Source organism: Mytilus californianus, unplaced genomic scaffold (assembly GCF_021869535.1).
Source record: "Mytilus californianus isolate M0D057914Y unplaced genomic scaffold, xbMytCali1.0.p SCAF_3, whole genome shotgun sequence".
Lineage (NCBI taxonomy): Eukaryota > Metazoa > Mollusca > Bivalvia > Mytilida > Mytilidae > Mytilus > Mytilus californianus.
In genome coordinates, this window is record NW_026262679.1 from 58,416,619 (window position 1) to 58,442,324 (window position 25,706).

General features: G+C 31.2%; 2 protein-coding genes and 1 long non-coding RNA gene across 7 annotated transcripts in view; 2 read left to right on the forward strand and 1 right to left on the reverse strand.

Annotated features, from left to right (window-relative positions):
• The window catches only part of LOC127734939 (histone-lysine N-trimethyltransferase SMYD5-like), a 28,036-nt gene extending 14,618 nt beyond the window's left edge, over nt 1–13,418 (reverse strand). Inside the window, exons 1-7 of the mRNA XM_052244986.1 lie at nt 13,348–13,418; nt 12,540–12,788; nt 8,654–8,781; nt 7,354–7,423; nt 5,625–5,729; nt 5,090–5,152; nt 3,345–3,415 (exon numbers count right to left, since the gene is read on the reverse strand). Of these exons, the coding sequence (XP_052100946.1) occupies nt 3,345–3,415; nt 5,090–5,152; nt 5,625–5,729; nt 7,354–7,423; nt 8,654–8,781; nt 12,540–12,788; nt 13,348–13,404 (743 nt within the window). The 5' untranslated portion in view covers nt 13,405–13,418. The remainder of the gene's footprint in view (nt 1–3,344; nt 3,416–5,089; nt 5,153–5,624; nt 5,730–7,353; nt 7,424–8,653; nt 8,782–12,539; nt 12,789–13,347) is intronic.
• A 211-nt stretch (nt 13,419–13,629) lies between these two features.
• LOC127734940 (cell growth-regulating nucleolar protein-like) lies at nt 13,630–25,395 on the forward strand. 2 transcript variants are annotated; one of them, XM_052244988.1, is made up of 8 exons: nt 13,630–13,711; nt 18,630–18,762; nt 19,453–19,573; nt 20,584–20,691; nt 21,876–21,959; nt 23,200–23,551; nt 24,337–24,479; nt 25,237–25,395. In XM_052244988.1, the coding sequence occupies exons 2-8, from the start codon at nt 18,638–18,640 to the stop codon at nt 25,372–25,374; spliced, it is 1,071 nt and encodes a 356-aa protein (XP_052100948.1). In that variant the 5' UTR covers nt 13,630–13,711; nt 18,630–18,637; the 3' UTR covers nt 25,375–25,395. The 2 variants fall into 2 exon arrangements, with proteins under 2 accessions (XP_052100948.1, XP_052100949.1); XM_052244989.1 differs by having other exon boundaries at nt 13,636–13,716.
• LOC127734941 (uncharacterized) lies at nt 19,580–20,577 on the forward strand. 4 transcript variants are annotated; one of them, XR_007997829.1, is made up of 5 exons: nt 19,580–19,666; nt 19,698–19,728; nt 19,834–19,864; nt 19,896–19,988; nt 20,082–20,577. It is a non-coding gene; the product is annotated as an uncharacterized LOC127734941 (long non-coding RNA). The 4 variants fall into 4 exon arrangements; XR_007997830.1 differs by lacking the exon at nt 19,834–19,864; XR_007997831.1 differs by lacking the exons at nt 19,698–19,728; nt 19,834–19,864 and adding an exon at nt 20,020–20,050.
• Nucleotides 25,396–25,706: the final 311 nt, after the last annotated feature.

The following is a 25,706-nucleotide window of genomic DNA, read 5'->3' on the forward strand; positions in this document are numbered from 1 at the left end:
TATTAAGCAAACTTAACCAGCCGCTTTTCAACACAAATTCAGTCTATTCTTAAGTAACTATGACCATATACATAGGGACCCCAAAATCAATGGAGGTCATCCTCTCTTTACTTTTGAATCATATATCTAAGTAAGGTTACAATCCCATATGTAGTACTGTGGATTCATTTATTTTCGTGGGTACCAATTTTCAAGGATATTTGATTTCGAGATTTTGCTTAGTCTGTATACAAGCCTATAGAACTTTGTTGAACATTTAAATTCATGGTATGCCTTTACCCATGAAATCCACTAAAATTGGGATGCCACGAATAATAATGAATCCACAGTATTTGATTTAATATCCATAACAAATTGCAATCTATTATAGTACCTTTGACCGTGATCTTTGAGATATTGACATCAAAATAAATATGGATCTTCCTCTCATTATATGTGACCATATCTCCAAGTATAGAGGCAACCCTATACCTAGTTTTCGATTTAACATCTGGAAATCACTTTTCTGCTCAAATTTTGGTCTACTTTTAGAAACTATGACCTTGGCCTAGGATGTGGTGACCTCAAATAAATACAGTTCTTCCCCTCATTATTTTTTACCATGTATCCAGTCATACTTTATATCATTGGATATTACTATAGTATTTTCTGTACAAGAATTTATGATTTGTCATCATTTAATGTTTGCAATAGACCTTTAAATAAGAAAATTCATACAGTTGACCAAGTATAGTAAATTTAGCAAAATTCAAATCTGTGCCTGTATAAAGCAAGGAATGAAAAGTTCAGTAATTGTCTGAGATACCTATTTTATTTGCATTTTCATTATTAATTGGTTTAGTAGATTTTCAGTCATGTTTAATTAATCAATACACGTACACCATAAATTTAATTCCAAGGATAATTCTTAATCTTTCATTATTGCATCGTAGCAATCTTCTACAGTTGTTTTTTGTAAACAGCACTTTCTTTTTTGTCGTGTACATCTAACCAACACTACAAACCAGTAAAAGTCTGAAATGGCCTATATCTGTACTCGACTGTACTGATTTTTACTCGACCAGTCTGAATTGGTCTGAATTTTACTCGACATTACTCGACCCCAGTCTTAACCATACTCGACTGTACTGATTTGTACTTGACCCTTATATTTGCCATTGAAAATAGTCTGAACTATTACTCGACCAGTCTGAAACAGTCTTAACCCATTCTCGACCTGTACTCGACCTATTTTTTCAGTCTAAACCATACTCGACCAAAGGTCTGAACAGTACTCGACCAGTCTAAACCATACTTGACCAAATAACCTTTACTTTTTTTTAATTTTAACTGTTAAAATAAATTTCTTTTTAACTGACATGACAACAGCCACAATAAAATAAAGATATATATATACATAAACAGATTTTTTCATCCTTACATGATTCTCAGATTTATCAAATAGAGATAGTTAAATCAAATTATCTTATACAATAATTTAATTATATTAATTTTAAAGGTTTAGAGTTTTGTTAAAAAAAAAAGATTTTTTTTACCTAAAAACCACACCTATACTGAGGGTAATAAAACCTTATTAAGGTGCTTCTTGTTTGGCATGTGTTTTTTTTTAAAACTTAATTTTTCTAAATTCCTAAATAAAAACTACATAGGTTTCATGGTTACATACAATAGTTATACAATTATCTTTTTAATGAGGCAACAACAGCCAACAAAATCACAATTGTTAAACCTTATATTGGAAATAAATATTTTATTATAATTTGGGATATATTATATATAATATATATATCAAAAAGGGATAAAAAATTAAAGAAATTAATAAAATTGTTCTTCTGATTAGTGGTGAAGTATTAAGTAATACCTCCTGCTTGGGGCAAACTCATTAAAAAGATCACACCTGGTCAGAGAGTATTAAATTATAAATAACATTCATTCAAAATTGCAACATCCTGTTTAACTTAAATCACAAGGCCTTTTGAATTCACTAGATAAGTAATACACGAGTTTAAGAAAAATAGGGCTTTCTTTTTACCTGTAAAACACACATGTACTGAGGTAATTAAACCTTATTAAAGTGCTTCTTGTATGCCATGTCTTTAATTTTGACAAAAAATATTTATATTTAATTGAAATAAATTTTTACTGCAACATTGGAACACATTTCCTTTTTTAAAAGGTTATCAAGGATTACTATGGAAGTTCTATTATCATGATATTAAATTCTTGGTTTTACAAAACAAGGGTGTCATTTTTTAAATTTATTAAGTTGCTTTATATACTATTTTATATATATTTTAATAAAAAAAAAGTTCACTGCATTATTAACTAAACTCAACTGACACCATAAATCTATACATGTACTAGGCTTAAGTTAATGGTTAATACTGTCCAGTAACCATAAAATATATCTGAAACATTCAAAAAATTTTGAATAACATTGAAAATATAAGTCACAATTCAGTTTTGAGATTATTTGATCAGCTTGTTTTATCTTTATTTTAAAGGTGATACATATATGTAAGTGTAGATGAATATGGTGTTGAATTTATATTATGTTTATTGTGAAATTTTGGTTTCAATGCTATATTGAATACATTTGTAATTTCAAATTGTTGTTGAAATTTCTAGCCAGGGGAAATAGCTGTTGTTAAAAACAGTTCCTAAATTGATGAAAAACAATAGATAGATACAAAAAATAGGTCTAGGTTGGTTAAGACTAAATTGGTCGAATATGGTTCAGACTAGGTCGAGTATAATTCAGACTAGGTCGAGAATGGTTCAGACTAGGTCGAGTATGGTCAGACTTGGTCGAGTATGGTTCAGACTAGGTCGAGCATGGTTCAGACACGTATAAAATGGTTAAGTACTAGTCGAGTAAAGGTCGAGTACAAGTTCAGACTGTTAAGTATGGTTCAGACTACAGTCGAGTATTATTAAGTAAATTTCAGACCAATTCAGACTGGTCGAGTAAAAATCAGTACAGTCGAGTACAGATATAGGCCATTTCAGACTTTTACTGTTTGTAGTGCAATGTGTATAAATAAATACACAGCCATATCGAGTCAGAATAGGGACCTTATTCTAAACTGATGCCTCCTGCTGTGTGAGAGTGATAAGATTCTTTACACATGACAGAACTCTTGCACAGCACTTTCTTTACTTTCTGCACTTTCATCTGGTTGACCTGCTTTACAGATCCTACCTTAAATAACTATTTTTTAAATTGTTCTCATCATGAATATTCATGAAATATATGCAACTTAACATTAAGCAAAAGACATGTAATCAATCAATATAATTCAATTATCCTGAAATTTTAAACTATCTTGTATTTACAACCATACCTAGACCCTATTCCTTGTCCATTTGTACCAATCAATGCAAACAGGGATCTGAATCCTTCAGGTGTAAACCACTGAAAAAGAAAAAAAATATTAAAAAACCTATGTGATCACGCTTACATACCCCACACCCCCATTTTGTCACTGGTCTAACAAAATCTCACCAGATTCCCAAGTTCAAAGACTCATAACTCCTACAAAAGACAATGAATAAAAAATTCTTGTGGATATGCACATCTTCATATTATGCCCTCATTAAATGCAAAGTTTCATGAAATTATGCTGTTTTGTTGTAGAGGAGTTGTGCTGACAAACTGGTGCAGTAGTACATTTAGGCCAAAATTCTATGGTCAAAGGGGCATAACTCATAGAAAAAAAAATTAATCATAATTTCCTGTCGAAATAAGATACACATCTAAATAGTATGTCCTTATTATCTACAAAGTTTCATGAAATTATGTTGTTTGGTTTCAGAGGAGTAGCGATGACAAACTGTTGCAGTAGTATACATTGTATTTAGGCCAAATTTTAAGTTCAAAGGGGAATAACATCTAGAAAAAAAATTGAATCACAACTTCCTGTCAATGTGAAAATCTACATAGTATGTCCTTATTAACTACAAAGTTTCATGAAATTCTGTTGTGTGGTTTCAGAGGATTTGTGCTGACAAATTGTTGCAGCAGCATATTTAGGCCAAAATTTTAAGTTCAAAATGGCATAACTCCTATAAAAAAAAATGAATCATAATTTCCTGTCAATGTGCACATCTACATAGTATGTCCTTATTATCTACAAAGTTTCATGAAATTCTGTTGTGTGTTTCCAGAGGACAAGAACAGGACTGACGGACTGATGGACAGGTCAAAAACTTTATACCTACACAACTTAGTTGTGTGGGGTATAACAATTGTATAAAAACGTGTACAATACAGGTTCAAGAGTTTTTTACTTTCTTTGAATAAAGATATTATATCAGGCAATCACTTAAGTGACTACAGTATAAAAACACCAATACATTTATAAAGTTTCAAGTTTTTTTGTTTATTCTGAATCTAATTTAATTTGTGTCCTTGTTTCAAAGCAAGTATTAATCTCTCACATACCCTTTTCAACCTGTGGTATTTCAACTTTAATAAATGCCTGTCATCCTGGTAAAACCAATTTTGCAGAACATACCTATTGTATTTATTGTTTACTGGTTCCTGTCCTAAATATGTCACTGAACATGAAGCAAATAACAATCAACCAATCAATCTATCAATTGTGGTCAAGTGATAAGATATCTGAATCATATATAATCTGAAGGTCATATATTAAAGGTATCATTAATGTCAGAGATCAACACAATATAATGAGGGGCACTCCAGCTTCCTCCACCAATAAAAACTGAACGCCAAGAAATAGCACAATAGTGTTGAAAGTGGCGTTAAACACTAATCAATCAATCGACACAATATCATGAGTTATGTTCCTAAGTTGACATTATATTGTATTAACATAATTAAATACTGTATCCTGGAAGTTTGTCAAACAGCAAAGTTTTGTGGATACCAATCTTTGTGGACTGAGGAAAAATTGTATTTTCGATGGATACTTGATTTTGTAGGTTGGAAAAATTCTGTAAACAAGCCAACAGCAAATCTATATTTCGTTGAGTATTAGAATTTATAGTCCACCTTTACCCACTAATCCCCAAACATAAATACCCCACGAATAATAATAAATCCACAGTATATATTACATTATACCTGGGAAACATTTTCTTCAAAGATAAAACCAGCAGTCATCTGTCTAAGTAATTCAAGTTGTTCCTAAAACATAAGACAAGAATTTAAATAATCTTTTCGAATTTCAAAGTATGAAGTACTACTTATATATTTATTCTTTTTTTAATTTTGTGTTTTATGAAAAGTACAAGAATAAGGTGTGGATGCCTTATCTTTAGTAATGTCTATTGAATTGGGACATTTCAGAGCTTGTCAAAATGGATTGAGTGCATGACTTAAGTTGAAGGTCAAATGGTGATCTATTGATAAAATTGAGAATGGAATCTATTGATGTCTACTTTTGGCACATTTGTTTTATAGCAATTGCTGTCTCACTGACATTTACCCAAATTCTCCAGTCACTCTTATCGTTGGTATTAAATCAAGTAAAGACCAATTTTCTTGACTAATAATTCATACAATTTATGATATATAAACTATGATTCATTGAAATTAAAACGATTCATGAACTAAATGTAATTACCTGGAACTGTTATCAAGAAGTTTATGTAATTACCTGGAACTGTTTACCAAGAAGTTTATGTACAATTTCATCTTCTTCATTTACTGTGTTTTTCACAAATTGTGAAAATTTCTGTAAAACTGACGACTTGTCTTTTGCCTATTAAAATCAAAACAAATAAAATTATGTCTATAAAGTTAGAAAGAACAGGACCTATAAGAATTATCTTAATTTTAAAATCCCCATGTTTTTAAGCTATTTTGTCAAGTTTTGCTTCCTTCCAATCAATTCAATGTACACTGTATGAGTTTTTGCATTAAAAAAACTCTCCATTTCAAGAAATTGAAAGTTCCATGGTTTGCTTTGGAAAATCAAAAACATAGTGTACTAAGTGATCCTGTCAAGTTTAGTTCCAGCTTCCATCGTAATACAAAATTAAGGATATTTTACACCAACTAATTTCCAAGATGTAGAAATTAGAAATACAAATGTACCATATTTTGCTATAGAAACCTCCAAAGTCCATCTGATCGAATAATTAAATATAATGTCAGCGATATACAACTACAGATGGTATGAAGCAATCCAAGTCCTTCATGTCCTATACATGTATAGTATAATATGTAAGGTAGCACTCCACAGTTAGAAAAAAACATTAAAATTGAACCACAAAATGTTTTATCATCTTCTATTCCTGGCTTTCTAATACATTAACCTAACTGTTTGTGTTATACATGTGCATATGTATGTAATCAGTATCTTCCATAGATTTGGTTTTTAAAAGTTAAAATGGTGAAATATAATTCCTTTTTTGTGTATCCATGGCAACATTCTGCATTTATTTACCATAAAATATTACAAAAAGGGGGGTAAAAAAGCCACATATTCCCCCAAGATTTGATTCAAACTAGAATTTCAATGCCTTTCAGTGATACCTTTTCAGAAACTGTTGATATTAATCTACCAAATGATCAAATAAAAAATGGGTGTCTTTCACCTCATTTTTTCGTAAAATTTAATTGCAAAGTTCGTGCGACATAAAGTTGGAAAAAAACATTACAATAATTGCCGAACCAATATTTGATATGGATATGAAAATACGGACTGTCATACAGAAAACAGCCCATATTACATACATTACATAATCTTGATGTTCCTATAAACCCACTATGAAGGCTATTTTAATCTTCAGCTATCCAAAAATGAATTTTATTCTATACTAGCTATCATATTTGAAAAATCCACAGGGGCCAAAATGCTAAACTACACACCTAACTGTGGAGTGATACCTAAACTGTAGATGATTTTGCATTGACCAACTTTTGTGACTGACTGAAAAAATTTATCCTGTGACTTGATATTGATATTGAAATAGAAAACGAGTTACACGTAATAAAATTATTCCGTTTAAGGTTGGATAACTAATGAACAATTATCCTTGTTATAAACATTAAATATGCACAACAGAATTAAAGAGTAGGTGATGTAAAATGATGATTTCCATGGCTGTTTCTATGAAGAGGAGTAGAGCACCAAGGAGCAAAGTTAGAAATATTGTTCACATGCATCAAGATGCAGGATGGATTTAATAAAATAACTGTACCATAAATTTATTGAAACAAAAGATCATTGATTTATAACAACTGCTGAATAAATAAGCAAATGTGGTTGTTTCAAATTTAAAGATTTGAAAACAAACATTTGTATTTTCAATACCAAACTGAATTTACCTGAACTTACAAAATAATCACTTATTATATGAGATACAGGGTAAAGGGTCTACCTGTTTGACTAGGGCTACCATCTTCACTATAAGCATTATGCTGGAGGTTTCTGGTGGATAATGTATATTTCTGAAAAAAATAACCAATGGGTCTGATAAACTTTGTTAGGTCATCTGAAAAAAAACCCAATACAAACAAGAATGTGTCCATAGTACACGGGTGCCCCACTCGCACTATCATTTTCTATGTTCAGTGGACCATGAAATTTTGGTCAAAACTCTAACTTGGCATTAAAATTAGATATTAATCAGAAAGATCATATCATAGGGAACATGTGTACTAAGTTTCAAGTTGATTGGAATATTCAACTTCATCAAAAACTAACTTGACCAAAAACTTTAACCTGAAGCAGGACAGACGGACAGACGAACGATCACACAGACCGAAAAACATAATGCTCCTAGGTGGGGCATAAAAACATTAAATTTGTAGCTACAGTTTACACAAGGGGTCATTGAGTTAAAACTCATTCTTGGTGGTGAATTTTTCGCGATGAATGTTTGCGATTGTCGGGGCTTCACTCTGAATTATCTTTCTTTATATATCATATGTAATATACATGTATGACCGGGTGGTAAATCAGAACATTATAAACTTCAATCAGCAGGAATAATCTTGTTTTACAATAACTCACGAGTTTTCTACATAGGCAAAAGTGATTTTTCACTGAAATGCATTGTTTGTAAGTTGTATGTCACTTCAAACACAATTATCTATTGTTTTTATACTGTATCTATACATTGTATGTGAGGTTTTGCTTTTAATAGTGAAAATGTAGTCATTTTAAATATTTTCTAAAAAATGAAAGTTTTTTTATCTCGAATTTCTCTAAATGCATACTTTTACGTCCTTTTATGTTGAGTTATTTTCTGGTTCTGAATGTTCTTGGTGCACCTGCAGTACCAGACCATAACTGATCAAACTATTATTGCAAAAAACTGCAATGTTGTATGTGAAAGCAAACGTCATTACTTCAACAGTCAAAAAAATTGGAATATTTTTTTACAGTAAATTTCTTTGGATCATTGAAACAGGTTTTTACTATATTCCTTCTCAAGAACAGAACCATGATTACATTTAAATAGAATGAACATGATAAAGGAGGTATCTAATGGTTTGATTTGTTTTGTCAACAGTTATAGGTTTTTGACCACCATTTTGATTTTCATACACAAAAAAAGGAAACAAAAAACACTTCAAGCATGTGAAGTATATCAAATTTACATCTTTTCTATACAATGGAAAGATTAGATATTAATGTTAACAATTTCTAGCAGAGTTATTATAACTTGCATTTACCTCCAAGTTTCCTGCAGCCTAGCTAAAGGATGATCATTATCTTCGCTTAATCTACTAGGACCCATACACAAGACTTGATGATATTCGTCCCATGCCATCTTTCTACATAACTCACAGCAATATGTCACCTGTAGAAAAATGTTAATCAGCTGGAATCAAGTGAAATGTATGAATGAGAAGGTAAGCTATCCTATATTATCATGATTAAGGTTCCAATTACAACTGCTAAAATGTTGTGCTATATGTTTAACGAGTTATCTCACATTGATGACCTAAATTCAGTAAAACTAACTTTTAAATATTTCTAGAGCAGCTTGAATAGTTTGTTGTTGCAAATATTGCTGTTGATTGAATGGAATCAGATAAAGTTTGTTTAAAAATCTCAGTTCATATTGACTGAATTTATATGTGGGGTTTTTCTTTTAATAATATCAATGTGTCAGGGACTCAGTCATAAGTGTGAACAAAACATCATTCTTTAGGAATTTTTATGTAGGATTTTTTTCTCAAGCATATGTAGCTATAATAGTAAACATGGTAAATGGACAAGGATCAACATTTATGATTAAATATTGGATTGATTAGAATTTCTCTTACTTTTTTTGCTGTAGTGAACAAAGCTTAAATTAAGATTCAAACAAGAAATCTGATACTCTGGATTCATTATTATTCCTGGGATACCAATTTTGGAGGATTTCATGGGTATCTGTAAACCACCAGTGTTCAACAAAGTACAAATTTTCTATAGGCCTGTATGCAGTCTTTGGCAAAACCAAATCAAAGTGATGGAAATCAATCATGGAAAAGTAGTTTGAATAATTTCAAATCATATTTAGGTATGGTGTGGACAAAAAAGAACATTAATACAGCACTATTGCTGACAATTTCATTAACTGCTGGTCTTCAGAAGGAAAAGCACTTTTCCAGTAGATAAAATGAGCTAAATGTGAATCAAATTGAATGATAGGGGGTCCCTTAATTTGCACAATAATTTCATTTAAATTGCAGTTATATCTTAACCAAATGATGTTCCCCTTTACACATTTCACCTTTTACATTTTATCTTCTGAAACAAAACAAAAAATGCATAGACCAACAGATAGACTTGAAGCTAGGAACTTTATTGGGTTAAAAAATAATCTATAAAGGTTGTTTTGGGGCGTTTTGTAAGTTGAAACATAGGTATACAATTTTTCTCCTCTGAGAATTGCTTATTGATTTTGAAAACAAATATCATAATTATATGACATTGAAGATTAAAAGTTATAGAGTGTATTTTAATCAATTTATAATTTAAATATTTTTCAGCAAAGGGCATTGAAAATGTACTTTTTCAACAAAAGCAAATTAAAAAACTTATTTTATTGAAATGAGAATTCTTTCTTGATTGCAAAAATATATATACACTTCTTATATTCAAATGACTAAAATTGTTAACAGACATTTGATGGGGAATAAACTAAAAAAAATGGTTTGTTCTGATTAAGAGTTTTACTTACTGTTTCAAGCCAATCACTGATAAAAAAAAATAAGTGAACTAACCTAAATTGTTGATAATTACAGATGATTAACGCAGATTTATCAAGTAAATCATAGGCCTTACTTGAATACCTTTTATATATTTATATCTAGATTTCATTTTTTTTTTAAAAGATCTTGTTAATCCTTAATTAATCATTTATCTTTAAGACATAGTTTACAGAATCACTTTATGTAGTGTAGATCAAAAGTAATAGGCAATGAATAAATCTATCATCTCTATATATCAAACATCTAATATATACTGTGTCTGCTCTTTGGTCTGGCTGTTGTCTCTTTGACATATTTCCCATTTCCATTCTCAATTTTATTTTGTGTATTCAATTATGAGGTCAAATATTTGTGTATTGAGAGTATATTGAGATATATATTGAAGGGTCTGTATAATTATGTAAGACTGAGGTTGATTTGTAATGTGGTCAATATGATTGGCATTTAAGGAGGTGGGGCATTGTAAATAAGGCCCCACCTTGTCTGTTATTGTTTAGTGATCATGACAGTTGTCAATCATAGTAGTAATGGATCATTACTCAATTACCTAATCAAAATGATAAAAAAGCCTGCATATCAACACACTTTAAAGACATACATACTTGAATGAACTGCACCAAAAATATACCCAAATTTTTCAGTTTATATGTGCATATGTGCTCAGATATGAGAATTATAGGGAACTATATTTCAGTGTGTATACATTTTGTAGATTTAGTAGTTAATCTGTGCTTAATTACTTGTTGTTAGGGAGGCCAGTGCCTTAGGAAAGATTTAGAACAAGTTCCAATCTTTCCAAAAATCAAATATCCACGGAAAATAAAGTTTTTCTTTAATCCAAGAAAATTGGTATCCACGAAAATAAATGCAGCAAATATAGAAGATGTCTTTGTAAAGAACCCTTGAAAAACTCTTTGAAGGTCTATAGGTAGCCTGTTACAAAGCAAAACTTCTACCCCTATCCAACATACCATTGTTTTCCAGTGGCGGTTCCAATTTCCTGCCCTTTATCCCTGTCCAGACCTACCTATTTTAATGTTAATAGTTTCTCATCAAGAATACTCATGAAATAATTGTTACTGGATTAAGTAAGCAAAAAGATTTATCCTACCAAACTGACTTTAAATAAAGCTAATACTAACAATGAACACTGCCCTTTCCTGGATCTTGATATCTATATCTTTAATGGGAAGCTTAATACCAAAATTTATGATAAAAGAGATGATTTTTCATTTTCTATTGTTAATTATCCATTTTTAGATGGTGATGTTCCCTTGTCACCATCTTATGGTGTTTATATATCTCAACTTGTTTGATTCGCTCGTGTATGTAGCAACGTATTTGATTTCAATGAAAGAAATCTCTGTATTACTGAAAAATTATTACACCAGGGTTTTCGATATCACAAACTAGTCAAAACATTTACTAAATTTTATCATCGGTACAAGGACATCATTCGTAAATATAAATCAACATGCAGACATCTTATACATTCAGGTATTTCACATCCAATATTTTATTGTAATATTCTTTACAAAGCACAAAAATGTCGGCATTCACCTCAAAAGCTAACCAAACCTTTAAACAGACTTATTCGGAAAGGATATAGTTACGATACTGTTGTCAGATCATTAAGGATTGCATATTTTGGTATTAATATTGATTCACTCATAGGGTCTTTGCATCGGAAATAAACACAATTATTCTAAAACCAGTTGTTGGCATGATACGGGTTATGTTCTTCTCATATATTTTATAGTGGTATGATACTAAACCTCTAATGGGAGGGATTGTACCTGATTTTCATATGATGAAGACATAATCTTTCAATCAGTTTAATTGAGGTCTGGAGCTGGCATGTCAGTAACTGCTAGTAGTCCTTTGTTAATTTATGTATCATTGTCATTTTGCTTAGTTTCTTTTGTTACCTATTCTGACATCGAACTCGGACTTCTTTTAAACTGAGTTTTACTGTGTGTTTCTTTATTCTACATTGGCTAGAGGTATAGGAGGAGGGTTGAGATCCCACAAAACATGTTTAACCCCGCCGCATTTTTGCGCCTGTCCCAAGTCAGGAGCCTCTGGCCTTTGTTAGTCTTTTATGTTTTTTTTATTTTTGTTCCTTTATATGTTTTGGAGTTTAGTGTGATGTCCATTTTCACTGAACCAGTACACAATTTTATTTAGGGGCCAGCTGAGGACCACCTCCAGGTGAGGGATTTTCTCGCTGCGTTGAAGACCAATTGGTGGCCTTCAGCTGTTATCTGCTCTTTGGTCGGGTTGTTGTCTCTTTGACATATTCCCCATTTCCATTCTCAATTTCAAAAATCAATTAATCTTTGTACAATTAAGTTACCTGACAACCAGGACAATCCACATATGGTGTCTGATCAGTAATATCACATTCTGGATGTGGAAGACTTAAATGCGGATTTGTTGACAATCTACGTGCCTGTTCTTCTGCTGTTTCTAATGATTTCATACAGTATTCACATGCTTTGTATTTGTACAACTCATTCCATAGAAACTGTGTGGAAATAATCGGTGTCTCTTCAAAAATAACATCACCTTTGTTGATGTTCTTCTTTGCAAACAAGCCCTTTCCCTGGAAGAAAAAATAATTGCCTTTTTGATTTTATTTACCTAAATTGTGTTTTGGCTTCATCTACATGTAGCATGTCTAGTCCAAATTATTATGACGTCTTGAAAGGCTATTATATTTTTTTGCTTTGACGCCTTACAGTGTCGCAGTAATACTTCAAAGCAAAAAATTCGCTGTAAGGAGTCAAAGCAAAAAAATATAATAGCCATTCAAGATGTCATAATTATTTGGACTAGGCTTCATCATACATGTATAAATTTTATTTAGAATATTAAAGTATCTGATTTCCAGATTTCTAGAGTTTTTTCAACATGAGGGAAATGTAACAGATGACTACCATTTAACAGATACATGAAATTGTAGTTTTGAAACTGTACCATACATATTAATGTACAGATTATGGGTTGTTGTATTATGTCATTTCATCTGTTCATGATTTATGAGTGACAGATGTGATAGGGTATATATATGTGCAAATGTGTAGAATTTAGAAGTGTAATAAAAATTTATCAGCAAACTTGTGACCAAATTATATTGGTCTGTTTATCTGTTCCTTCATTACTTTTAGTTCGTCTATAAGCTGTATTTCTACATTTTCTGTGCTGTTTTTCATCTCCATTTCTATTTGATAAATCGAAGTAGGAACGGGACTAATACGAAATTAAATTTTAAGTTCATTTTACTTTTAAATAATAATGACATGCCACCAGAAAGATAGATTAGATAAAATTTGTCAAAATGATTAATCTCCTTCTTTGCCATTTATACAAATCTTTTAAGAACGAACTTTCTTAAATAAAATTAAACGCGGAATTGCATATAATCCGATAAAGATTTGTATTTAGAATCCCATTGACAACTTCCGCCACATGTTCATTTTATTTTGAGTTAAGAAAAACAAGCATTTTCTCGTTTTGAATTACTTGGTAAGGTGTGTTGTATATTCAATTCTTCATACATAACCTTTACATAGTGATACCATAACATGACAAACTCAGAGTGCCCAAACGTTTTGATAATAATTTTCAAATTTTCATGTACATGTATAGATAAGTGATATCAGGAACATATATATGTTAGATATACTGTTCCCAGGTGATATATAATAAGTGTATACATTTTTTTACTTGAATATTTAAAAACCTGTCAGCTTGACCGTCCAATGGACAATATAACACTACGCATCTGTCATGTAGCGATGAGTCCAAGTACCCCTCCCCCTTCCCTAACAAATATCACAGAATTGATAGAATTTCCAATTCCTGCAAATGATCTGACTAAAAGTTGTTCTAGCTGTTGTAGATTCTGTCTTGTTGAAAATGTCGGTTGGAATTGAGAAATGCTGGAAGTAAGAGTTGTCTTTCTTTAATAATCACCTATTTAAGTAGTACAAATAAATAACCTGCATGACTAAGTGATTTAATTTTATTGAAGCTTTATATACAGTACAAATTTCCCGAAAGGCTTCCCAAACTCCGAACACCAAGTTTTTTCTTGGTGTGACACCAGGAAACTCCGACATCCCTCCCTAAATTCTCGGAGAACTTTGTGAGTATTCCCTCCAACTTCCGCGTAAATTCGCCACCTTTTGTTTTTTGTATTAGCGACATCTCTCCCAGTCCGGTGTGACGCTGTGTCACACCAGGTAATTAATTGCCCTAATCCTTCTGATCTATACCGGCACGCGACAGTCAAGGTATGTGAGATTACTTATGTAATTAAACAATTGTATTTCCTGTCTATTGATTATCAGGTTATATTTCTGATTGCTTGAAACAAATAAAAGATTTAAAAGCAAAACGTTGTTGTTAATTCTTTCAATTACACTGTACATTTAAAAATAGTTTAATTAAAAAAAAAATATATTTGATTTTTACCTCGTTTTTTTTCTGGTCAGTAAATTAATATTTAATTTACAAAAGAGATATACTTGTGTAAAAATAAACGGAGACTTACGCTGAATAAATGTGGGCAGTTTAAAGGAAAATTACATGTCTCAAAGTTTTGTATACAAGTAAAAAAGAAAATATTATTCACTATTTATTATGCTTATAAGTCCACGCCATTTTCATTTTACGATTACATAATTGCTTGAAACAAATTAAAGATTTAAAAGCAGAATGTTGTTGTTAATTCTTTCAATTGCATTAAAGTTTTATAACAAAAACTATACTTGATTTTGACCTTGTTTAAGTTCATCGGTAAATTATTTTATTTACGAAAAGAGACATACTTGCGTAAAAATAAACGGAAACTAACGCTGAATATAAAAGTGAGCAGTTTAAAGAAAATTACGTGTCTCAAAATTTGTATATGCAAGTAAAAAAGAAAATACTATTCACCATTCGTTATGCTTAATAAGTCTACGGCATTTTCTCTTTACGATTTGTTGGCATTACTTTAGGATAAATAATTACATTTCGGCTACAACAGGAATACTTCTATAGCTGCATCAACTCGTCGTTGCATAATATTCATGATGTAAACTTGTGTGTTGTATAAAGGACAGTGATTTTTAAATTTTTTAAAAGAAATTAATTGCCGTGGGAAGACGATACACATCTCAGTGATCAACAGTCCGTGGTTGAACTTTGAACTTGACTTCGCTCACAGTATTGAATGCTAAAAATAGTGACATCAATTTTGTCCACGAGATTTTTATTTGGCGGGAAATATTATCATGTAAAAGTAAACTCAGGTGACCTTTCTGGATGACCATGGGAAAATTCATTCGGGGTTTAAATTTGCTTTGGAATGATTGACATTTGTATGCCTTAAGATTGAGGCTCTAGAAGGTCCTTTTACAATTGATTAACCGGAATCTAAAATATAATCCTTTTCTGAATAAACGAACACCAGCCTTTTAATTTTACGTTTCTCAGTCAACACAGGACATAAACCTGGACATTATTTATACGTCCATGGTCAACAATATACATAAATGGTAGATGAAAACAGGATGCATGTCGGTCAGTTCCTGTTGGGTGTTGGTAGAGATCCTCTGTGAAAACGTGTAGATCGTAAAAATCCGATCCACATTTTTTTCACATATTTCTTTCTTGTAGAACACGATATAATTTCATTTAAATATTCTATAGTATTAATTGTTGAAATACTTCTTTTTTTTATTTCGCCAAGGACTTTTAACGAGCAGTAAAATATGGATTGCGCCCATCCAATTTTATTTTAAATAATAAAGGATCAATAACAGATCATAACAGAGATAAACAACACATGATTTTTTTTTCTTCATACAAAACGTTTTCCCTTCTTTCAACAGAGTTGTCGCTTTACAGTTTCTTTTCTGAGTTCAAATATTTCAAGTCGGTAATCTACCGAGGTAGTGAAACATAATATTTTACATTGCAAAACAATTTGAAAGTAACAGAGTTCACTTGTTGATCCGATAAATTAACTCTTGGGTTTAGATTGGACAAATTACCGTAAAAACATCATTTTGTTTTAAGCCAGTTGATATTTATATATTGAACAATTAATGAACCGGATATTGCTCACTGAGTAGGTCATAAAAGATTCTAATTGTAGTAAAATCGTCTTTGTTGAAAAAACAAACCGGACTATAATAAAAATACAAAATAAGTGTTTTATTCATATTTTTATACGTTTGTACGTTTTATTTCAAATGACAATGACATGGGGCAAATACATACCAGAATAATTATCTTATTTTAAATGAAAATGTCACATTTTTATCTGTCAATGAAAGGAAATTTTAATACCGTGTTTTAAAGCACACAGGTGCAATCAAGATCGATTAAATGTACAAAGGTAATAAATCTGGCTAATCCGATTATGTTGTCACACGTCATTAATTTTCAGTACATCCGATGGGCAATAAACCAATTAACAGCCACGCGGTGTTTGGAGAGAATCTTTGGAGAAAATTGGGAGTATAATCCGTGATTCGCGGTGTGACACCGCTACACTCCGAAATCCGTGATTAGAGTTCGCGATTACAAACTCTCTGTGCGTACTGTATACAATACTATAATGATCCAGAGACTAATTATGTTGCTATAATTATCAGAACCAACATCTGTGTTGATAGGATGACTGGTCATGTCAGGTGATGACCTTGTACTGAATCTGGGATAATGACATGAAAATCACTTGTTTAAGTATCATACCTCTATTTTCTTCCAAAAAATCACTTCTTTAAGTATAATTATTTTAATTACTCCCACTAATTTCAACACCCCCGAACAGTGAAATTTTGATTGCGAACAGTAAAATTACTCCCATTCCTGGGAAAAATCTGTTAAGAAAGTATTAGTTCATTATTAAGAGCCTTTATTTTAGCATTTTTCAACAAATATCAAATTTATAGCTGAATGATTGCATAAAACGCATAAACCTTGCTATAAAAAAAAGCAAAAAGTTCATTTTTTTCAATTTTACTAATACTTAGATATGATCTAAACCTGTAATGTTTGAAATTTTGGTAAAACTACAAAATGACAGATTTTCTAATTTGCTGCATTTTTGTACTTAAATGAGTGATTTATAAATCACTCATTTCAGTAAGTCCCCTGACTGCTTATGCATGGATTTGGGGATTCTTCCAGAAAAAAATAATGAAGATTCAATCTGCAAACAATCTTCTTGGCCATATCAAATGGTCCTTCCCTAATACTGATTCTCTATTTATTATGTTAGGGCGACAATTAGGCAACAAACAATCTTGTTTTTGTTTTGTGTTGAAGGCCTCACTGTGACTTAATTGAGTTGAAGAACAGCAATGCAAGCGCTGTTCCTTTGCTATTGTGTTTTTTGCAGTGCTTGTTCTGATTTTATGTCTGGGATGGATACCCCATAACCTTTCTTTTCTATTGATTCTCTGTTTAACCATGTTAACCAAATGTTATTTTGGAAACTGATGAGACTTTGCTAGATAATGACACAAAATTGTAAGATACTTTTCAATATCAGATTACACTGTATACTGCATGCAACAACAACATCAAAGTTAAAGCTACATCAGTACATGTATGACCAAGCACAGACATATGAAGATAGATAGATTATGTCCTCAGCATGCTCAGTATGCACACCATTTGGTCCTCTATAGGCAGCTTGCATTCTCATCAACTTTACTAGTAATTGAAAAAAATAATAATATCCTTTATTAAAGAAGTGTAACCCATTTATTATTCACTAAGCATGCTAAGTGGTCCATATTCTGAGTTGAAGTCATACATTATTTGGTGGTTTTCCAATGTGTGTTCTCTTGGGTATTCGATGCTGAGATATATTGGTGGTAACTCATTTACCATATAGTCTGGTTGTTATGATATCTTGGATGTTTCAATCTTATCTCATCTCATGTGTCAGTATTTCAATTTACCCTATACACGATACCCTATAAACAATACTTCTTTGTGATTTAAGTTCTTTATCTAAGGTAGCATTCTTGATGCTCTTCTTTGTACATTAATCATGTTAATGATTAATTATATGTCTTCTTTCTTTCATGTATATTGTGACCATACACAGGTAGCCCATTAGCATGATTAGATAAAGATTTATCTATAAATGAGCTTTACAAAATTTTTCAGTGTGTTCATTTAGGGCATGGTAATTTAATTATAATAAACATGTGGAAATATAATAAATCATTCATATACTAAGTTTTCAGGCAAAGTTGACCTTAGATGGATTTTGCTATTTTGTTAGGTTCTTTTTGGTCTCGAAGCTCCAACTTTTTCGGTTCTTACACATCCTTCGCTTTCAAATATTCGGCTTTGAGCGTTCCTGATGAAGGTAAATCCAGAAAAGTGCTTAGGATGCATGAAATTTAAAACATATTGTTTTCATTTTTTTCAGAGGTTGAGATGGTCGTGTTTACTTGTAGCCAGTGTAATGAATCGCTGAAAAAGAATCAAGTAGAGAAACATTTTCAGACACGATGTCGTAACTGTAATATGATATCATGTGTTGACTGTGGAAAAGATTTCTGGTGGGTATATATGCATTTGCATGGGTTTATTTTTATTTAGAGTTGTCTCCCTTTGTCAAAAATTCTAGACTGGGGAAAAGTGAGAAACTTTTTTTTTTTAGACACGATGTTGTAACTGTAATATACATGTATCATGTGTTGATTGCAGAAAAGATTTCTGGTGGGTATACATGCATTTGCATAGGTTTATTTTTTGTTTAGAGTTGTCTCCCTTTGTCAAATATTCTAAACGGGGGAAAAATGGGCAATTTTAGGTGGACTGATCTGTGTTATGGAGCTAATTTAGATTTAAAAGACAAATTAAATTAAGCTCAATATAAAAAAAATAAAAGTTGTGGTATGATTGCCAATGAGACAACTCTCCACTGGAGACCAACTGACAACCTATACTTAACAACTATAGGTTAACATATATCCTTCAACAATGAACAAAACCCATAAACTCAGCTTATTTTAGTGTCAGTATACATTAAGGCATAACTTCATGTCAACTATATAAACATTGTGGAAAGTTCTTGATGCAACATTTTTTGGATGAAATGGGAAATATGATTATGGTGTCTTCTGGAATAAAATAGCTGCAAAGTGTAAAATGTAGGAGAGATTTCTTTTAAAAGATTTGTCAAAATTTAGAATGCATTTTATTTTATTGTGGAAAAATAATCCTTATTACTATTTTATTAATTTCAGGGGAGATTCTTATGTAGAACACATAAAATGTATAAGTGAGGAAGAAAAGTATTCAGGGAAGAACTATAAACCAAAAGCTAATGCTAATAAAGGAGAAGTCAAACAAGAACAGTGGCTAGAGGTATGTAGTCAAACAAGAACAGTGGCTAGAGGTATGTAGTCAAACAAGAACAGTGGCTAGAGGTATGTAGTCAAACAAGAACAGTGGCTAGAGGTATGTAGTCAAACAAGAACAGTGGCCAGAGGTATGTAGTCAAACAAGAACAGTGGCTAGAGGTATGTAGTCAAACAAGAACACAAACAAGAACAGTGGCTAGAGGTATGTAGTCAAACAAGAACAGTGGCCAGAGGTATGTAGTCAAACAAGAACAGTGGCCAGAGGTATGTAGTCAAACAAGAACAGTGGCTAGAGGTATGTAGTCAAACAAGAACATTGGCTAGAGGTATGTAGTCAAACAAGAACAGTGGCTAGAGGTATGTAGTCAAACAAGAACAGTGGCTAGAGGTATGTAGTCAAACAAGAACAGTGGCTAGAGGTATGTAGTCAAACAAGAACAGTGGCCAGAGGTATGTAGTCAAACAAGAACAGTGGCTAGAGGTATGTAGTCAAACAAGAACATTGGCTAGAGGTATGTAGTCAAACAGATGATGTCAGCTAGGGAAAAAAACTTACAAATGTTGGGAAAAGTATAATGATATGATTTGTGTGCACAAAATATTTTTTTTCTAGAATAAAATTCATCGTATGCCATAGAAATGTTAGCAACAGTCATACTAAAGAGATAAACTTGAATTTATTGAAACTTCTCAAATATTTGAGCACACATTACAAAAATGGCATGAAACTAATAATAAATGGGAATAATTTTCTTAGGAGATATAAATAGAACTGTATTTATGGTCCTTCTTATATTGACAAAAATAATTAAATCTGACAGCTATCTGACACCTACAATAGAGAAGGTACAGGCATGAGAACGGTAAAAAAAATTTTGTTTAGCTTTGTACATGTGAAAAATGGAAGATTTTAATGTTTATCTTCAAATTGAAAAGAATTGATAGACATTTGAGGTCATTTAAATTAAAATGTTATACCAAAAGTTAAATTAATTTATGATGTACTGATTTCAGAAAGTTCAGATAGCTATTGACAAATGTATAACCAATCCAAGATTGAAAGGAGTGTTGGAAAGAATGAAAGATTATCCTAATATTCCAAGGAAAAAAGCAAAATTTGAAGTATGTATCAATATCTTGTTAAATATAAAGTGTATTAATATTGCATTGGTCGTATTGAGAGACATATAATAAATAATACACAAACAAACCTTTTATTTATTAAAAAAGGAGGGATGTGATATGTACCAGAATTTAGTCCAAAAAATTGCACATATCATTTCAAATTTTTGATAGTTTAATTAGAAAATGAATATTGTGAGAAACTAAAATTACAAAAAGTGAATTACTTTGATCATCAAGATCATTTCAAAATTATTTTTAAGTTTTTAGGAGATTGGTATGATGATTTAGTGCAGACTTGTTATTTGTTATGTCACTGTGACATCATAAGGAAGTTATAATTGAAGAAATATTTGACCAACAAGAGGTCTATATTGCATAAAACGAGCAGTAGTCCTATTCCAAGATGTTTGACTCACTTCAACATCTGTTGATAAAATATCGTGTTGTAAAATATCTTTTTGAATATAAATGCTGAGCTGTTGATCATTTGTGAACGAAATATTTTTTGGAAGATCTCAAAATGACGCAATTACCACAGTTTATCATTAAATGCTGGAAGTTTAAAGGCCTGTTATTGTATACACAGAAAACTTTAAGCTCTAGTCTAAACATATTTTATTACTATGGATTCATTTTCTTTCATGGCTACCAATTTGCGTCGAATTGTGAAAATTGTGTTTTTGTGGATACTTGATTCTGTGGTTTGGAGAAATTCTGCACACAAGCCTATATGAAATTGTATTACTCTAGAGTATTTGAATTTGTAGTTCACCTAGCCACAAAATCCTTGGAAATGAGTAACCCATGAGTAACATATAATTACAGTTGAATCAATAATAGTATTCAGAAACAAGTTGCTAGTTTATATATATTAATCCATTTCATAGAAGTGAAGAAGATTCATTGAAATCTTAATCATCATCAGTATCAGTTTTGGTTTCTTATGGTTGAAAAATAAAATGCACTGATTTGATTTTGAGAATAACAATGCATATATCATGTATATGTTAGGAGTTTGTCATATCTTGCATCATATTTGAATTCCATGTTCTTTGACATCAGTTTTATCTTATAACTGCAGTCATTAAGCAATATCGCCTGATTGCAGCGATATATTGAACTAAAAGTATTTTGAGGAAAGGTCTCTTCTTAACAGTCTGAATTGCTCTTAATATTTCCAGAATTTTGTTAGTAACAGTATGAATGTCAGAGATAGAAGATTGGTTGGTGAAGTTTGGGATTTACTGTTAGCCAATACAGAACAGGTATTTAAATGACTTGAACAGTTGAAAGACATTATACGCTAAAATTGAAATCATATGTTTATTTTTCCTAAATCTTAGTTTTAATCTTTTAATCATTTATGAAAAAGCAGTCTGAAAATATTCAAAGTCTGCATAGCTTGAGATACTAAATTTTTCCATTTAACTGTTGAATTTCAATATTTTACAACAAGTAGAAGCTTTCAACCAGTTTTCTTTGTTCAAGGACAACAACTTCCATAAAATTGTTCCAACTGGATCATGTCTTCAATAAATCTGTAACTTCATATTATATGACTTCACACCAAATTTCTAATCAATAGATTGAAGCATTACAGAAAAAGTATGGAATTCTTTAGTGTGACCATCTGTCCAACAGACTTCACTGGTAGGGGACTAATAGAAAAAAATATTGTGTGTACAGTAGTGATATATAATTATTCATCACAAAAAAACACAATCAAATCAGAATAGTCATCTAGAGAGCACTATATAGTCTTCAACAATAGAAGAGTCTTTGCGGTATGCAAGCTTTAAATTGTCAAAAAGAGACAAGTTGTGAATAAATTTACCTTGTTACAGTGTATTCATGTAAAAATATAAGAAAACACTATGGATCTACAATTATAAAGTGATTATAGGGTAGATGCACTCTTCAATATCATATTTGTTAAGTTTTCCTGGTTAGGTCTGTTCTGAGATACTATAAGCAATAGGTCAACTATATTTGGTATATAAAATGCTTGTAGGGTTCATCTCACCTTGACATCATTTTCATGATTCATTGTTCAATGTTTAGTTTTCATTGGTGGATCTATTTGTCAGATACTGTAAGCAGAGGGTCAACAATATTTGATGTACGGAATGATTATAAAGTGTTAATTTCCATTTGGCAGTGGTCATCTGACCTTGACATCATTTTCATGATTCATTGTTCAATGTTTAGTTTTCTTTGGTAGATCCATTTGTCAGATACTATAAATGATATGTCAACTATATTTGGTGAATGGAATGATTGTAAGGTGCAAATGTCCATCTGGCAGGTTTCACCTGACCTTGACCTCAGTTTGACAGATTATTGAAAATGTGAAGTTTATGTTCTACCTGTAGTAGAATCTTTTATCTTAAAGACTTTAAACATATATTCAAACATGATTAGTAAAGCAGGCGAGACATTTCAATGTGTGCACTCTTGTTTTGAATAAATTTACCAAGTAGATATGTTTTATTTTGAAAAAAATAGCCAAAACCAGTGCCTCCAAAGGAAGAAGAAGTCAACAGTGCTGAAAATGGATCGCAAAAAGAAAACAATGTAAACGGAAATGTTACAAACAATGAACAACTTAAAGAACTGTCAAAAAAAGAAAGAAAAGCAGAAAGAAAACGAGTAAAAAATAAAGATGAAAATACTGTGAAAGCAAAAAAATCGGATAGTAAAAGCAAAAAATGTTCTGAAAATGATAAAACTGACAGTTCTACTGAAAACGATGAAAAATCTAATAAAAAGAAATCTAAGAAAAGAAAAAGAAAAGATACAGAGGAAGAAATTGAAGAAGTTGAAGTGAAAAAACCTCACATAGAAGAAAAAGAGGAAGGTAAGCATGTTGGAAAAAATTGATGTTAGCAATTTTTAAAGAAAAATAATGTTTGTCATATGCTGGAAATGAATTGGATAAATTTAAACATCTAAGTTGAGTTATCTAAATTTCAAAAGAACAAATTTTGATGCAATTGTTAAAAAAATTAAACACACCAAACAAGCTGTACTGATCAGCCCTAAAGTAGATTCTGGGGTTTAATTTATTATCAGCAATGATAAATATGTAGGACTCTGAGGTGTGATGGGGACGTTAAAGTTCAATCCATTCGCTGATGTGCGATGGACTATATTTATGACGTGTGATGGCTAGTTTAAAATCTACAGATGTGCAGTTATTATGACAAGATTTGTTTTATAGTAAAATGTAGTATATACATTTGCATTCATTATTGTCTATGTATGTCTGTAGCACTAGTAGCATACTTTGATTTTCTGCATGTGGATATAATTCTGCGTTAACATTTTATCTTTACTTTGTTCCCAATTACCGTAATATTATAATACTGAGAATCTATCTGTGGACCTGTGTGTATTTAGAGAATGCCACACTCCATCATGGCTAAACTCGAAAAACTGCTTCTAACAAACAAATTGACTTCTACATCAGCATGAAAAGCATTGAAAATATAGTTTATGTAGTCCATTGCACTTCAGTATAACAATATAAAATAACAAACATGACTCCCTTTTCAAGTTTTTAGAAAATAATTGAATGAAAATCTGTGAATATGTATATCTCATGATGGTTTTGCAGTATCCATTTCTGAATTTTGATTACAGATAAAACATTAAATTCAACCACAGAGGAGAATGATGATGAAATGGAGGAAAATAGTCCAAAGAAAAAGTTCAACTGGGAACAGACAATAACAGAAGTGTTGACTAGTAAAGGAGAAATATCATTGAAAAAACTGAAAAAGAAGGTATGAAAAACGTCAGAATATAAAGATTGATTAAACCCCTTCACATAATTAATAAGTAACTAGAATAACTAAAAAAAAATAATGTTGCATGGAAAAGATACCTTTTGGATGTAATTAAAAGTGTTTAAATTTTTCACATATTTATTCAACTGGTTATCAATTTTCCCAAAGCTTGAGTATCAAAAACATGACATGTGGTATACTGTGATTTTAGAAATAATGTGAAGAATATTGATGTATGCTGCAAACAGAAAGATGATAAGTGACAGATCTGAAAATTTGTCACACAGTATAGCTTATCAATATGCTTGTTTCTATGTTTCTGTAGGTAGTTGAAAACACTACAGCCGATTTCAATGAGTGTGTAGGAAAAGGTAATATCTTTTGCTTAGCTTGCTTGCTAGCTGAACCATGAAGTCATTATTAGGTTAGGTAAACTACCCTCCTTTATGAGTAGACTAGTCCGACAGACAGATAGAATTGGTTATCTGTGGGACTAGTCTACTCATAAAGGAGGGTAGTTTACCTAACCTAATAATGACTTCATGGTTCAGCTAGCAAGCAAGCTAATCAAAGACAATACCTATTCCTACACACTCAAAGAAATCGGCTGTAAAAGTGATTGGATTATTGACATGATTGATATACATACTTACTATATCTGTTGCCCTGATCATTAAGTAATATTTGCCTTTCATATGCAGCAGTGAAAATATATGAATAAACATATTGATAAAAATTTTATTTATTTTTTCAGGTTTTGTGTGAGTATCAAGCTCAAGTTGGTTCCTCCAAGTCAGATGAAAGAATTTTTGCTAAACTGAATAAGAAAATTAGTAAAAATCCAAACTTTGTTATTAAAAAAGAAAGAGTTAAACTGAAAAATTCTAAATAAAGAAATGTCATTGCTTTCTTATATTTATTTGTTTAAAAAACTATTCCCAAAATCAAGGTCAAGTAAAAGTCAACATTTCTATCTATGGATCTATCTGTTGTTTGTTTGTCTTTACTTCCTTATATGAGGCAGAAATGTGTATAATAGACCATGAAAGTTTATGAAAAACAGTAAGAACCTAGTGAAGCATAGGAAAAACAAAAACACAAACTGCATGTTTTGGGATGAAACAAAATATATTGTCAGGGTTTTCAGAGAGAATAAATTTGTCTTAATCTTGTCAGAATAGATAATTCACTTTAACACCTGCAAAAATGCATCAGCTAATTTTA

Excerpts from the sequence above, each read along its gene's own strand:
- LOC127734940 (XM_052244988.1), top strand. The coding sequence starts at position 18,638 with ATGGTCGTGTTTACTTGTAGCCAGTGTAATGAATCGCTGAAAAAGAAT. Across the intron at positions 19,574-20,583 it reads AACAAGAACAGTGGCTAGAG|AAAGTTCAGATAGCTATTGA; the intron begins GTATGTAGTCAA and ends TACTGATTTCAG. Across the intron at positions 23,552-24,336 it reads CATAGAAGAAAAAGAGGAAG|ATAAAACATTAAATTCAACC; the intron begins GTAAGCATGTTG and ends TTTTGATTACAG.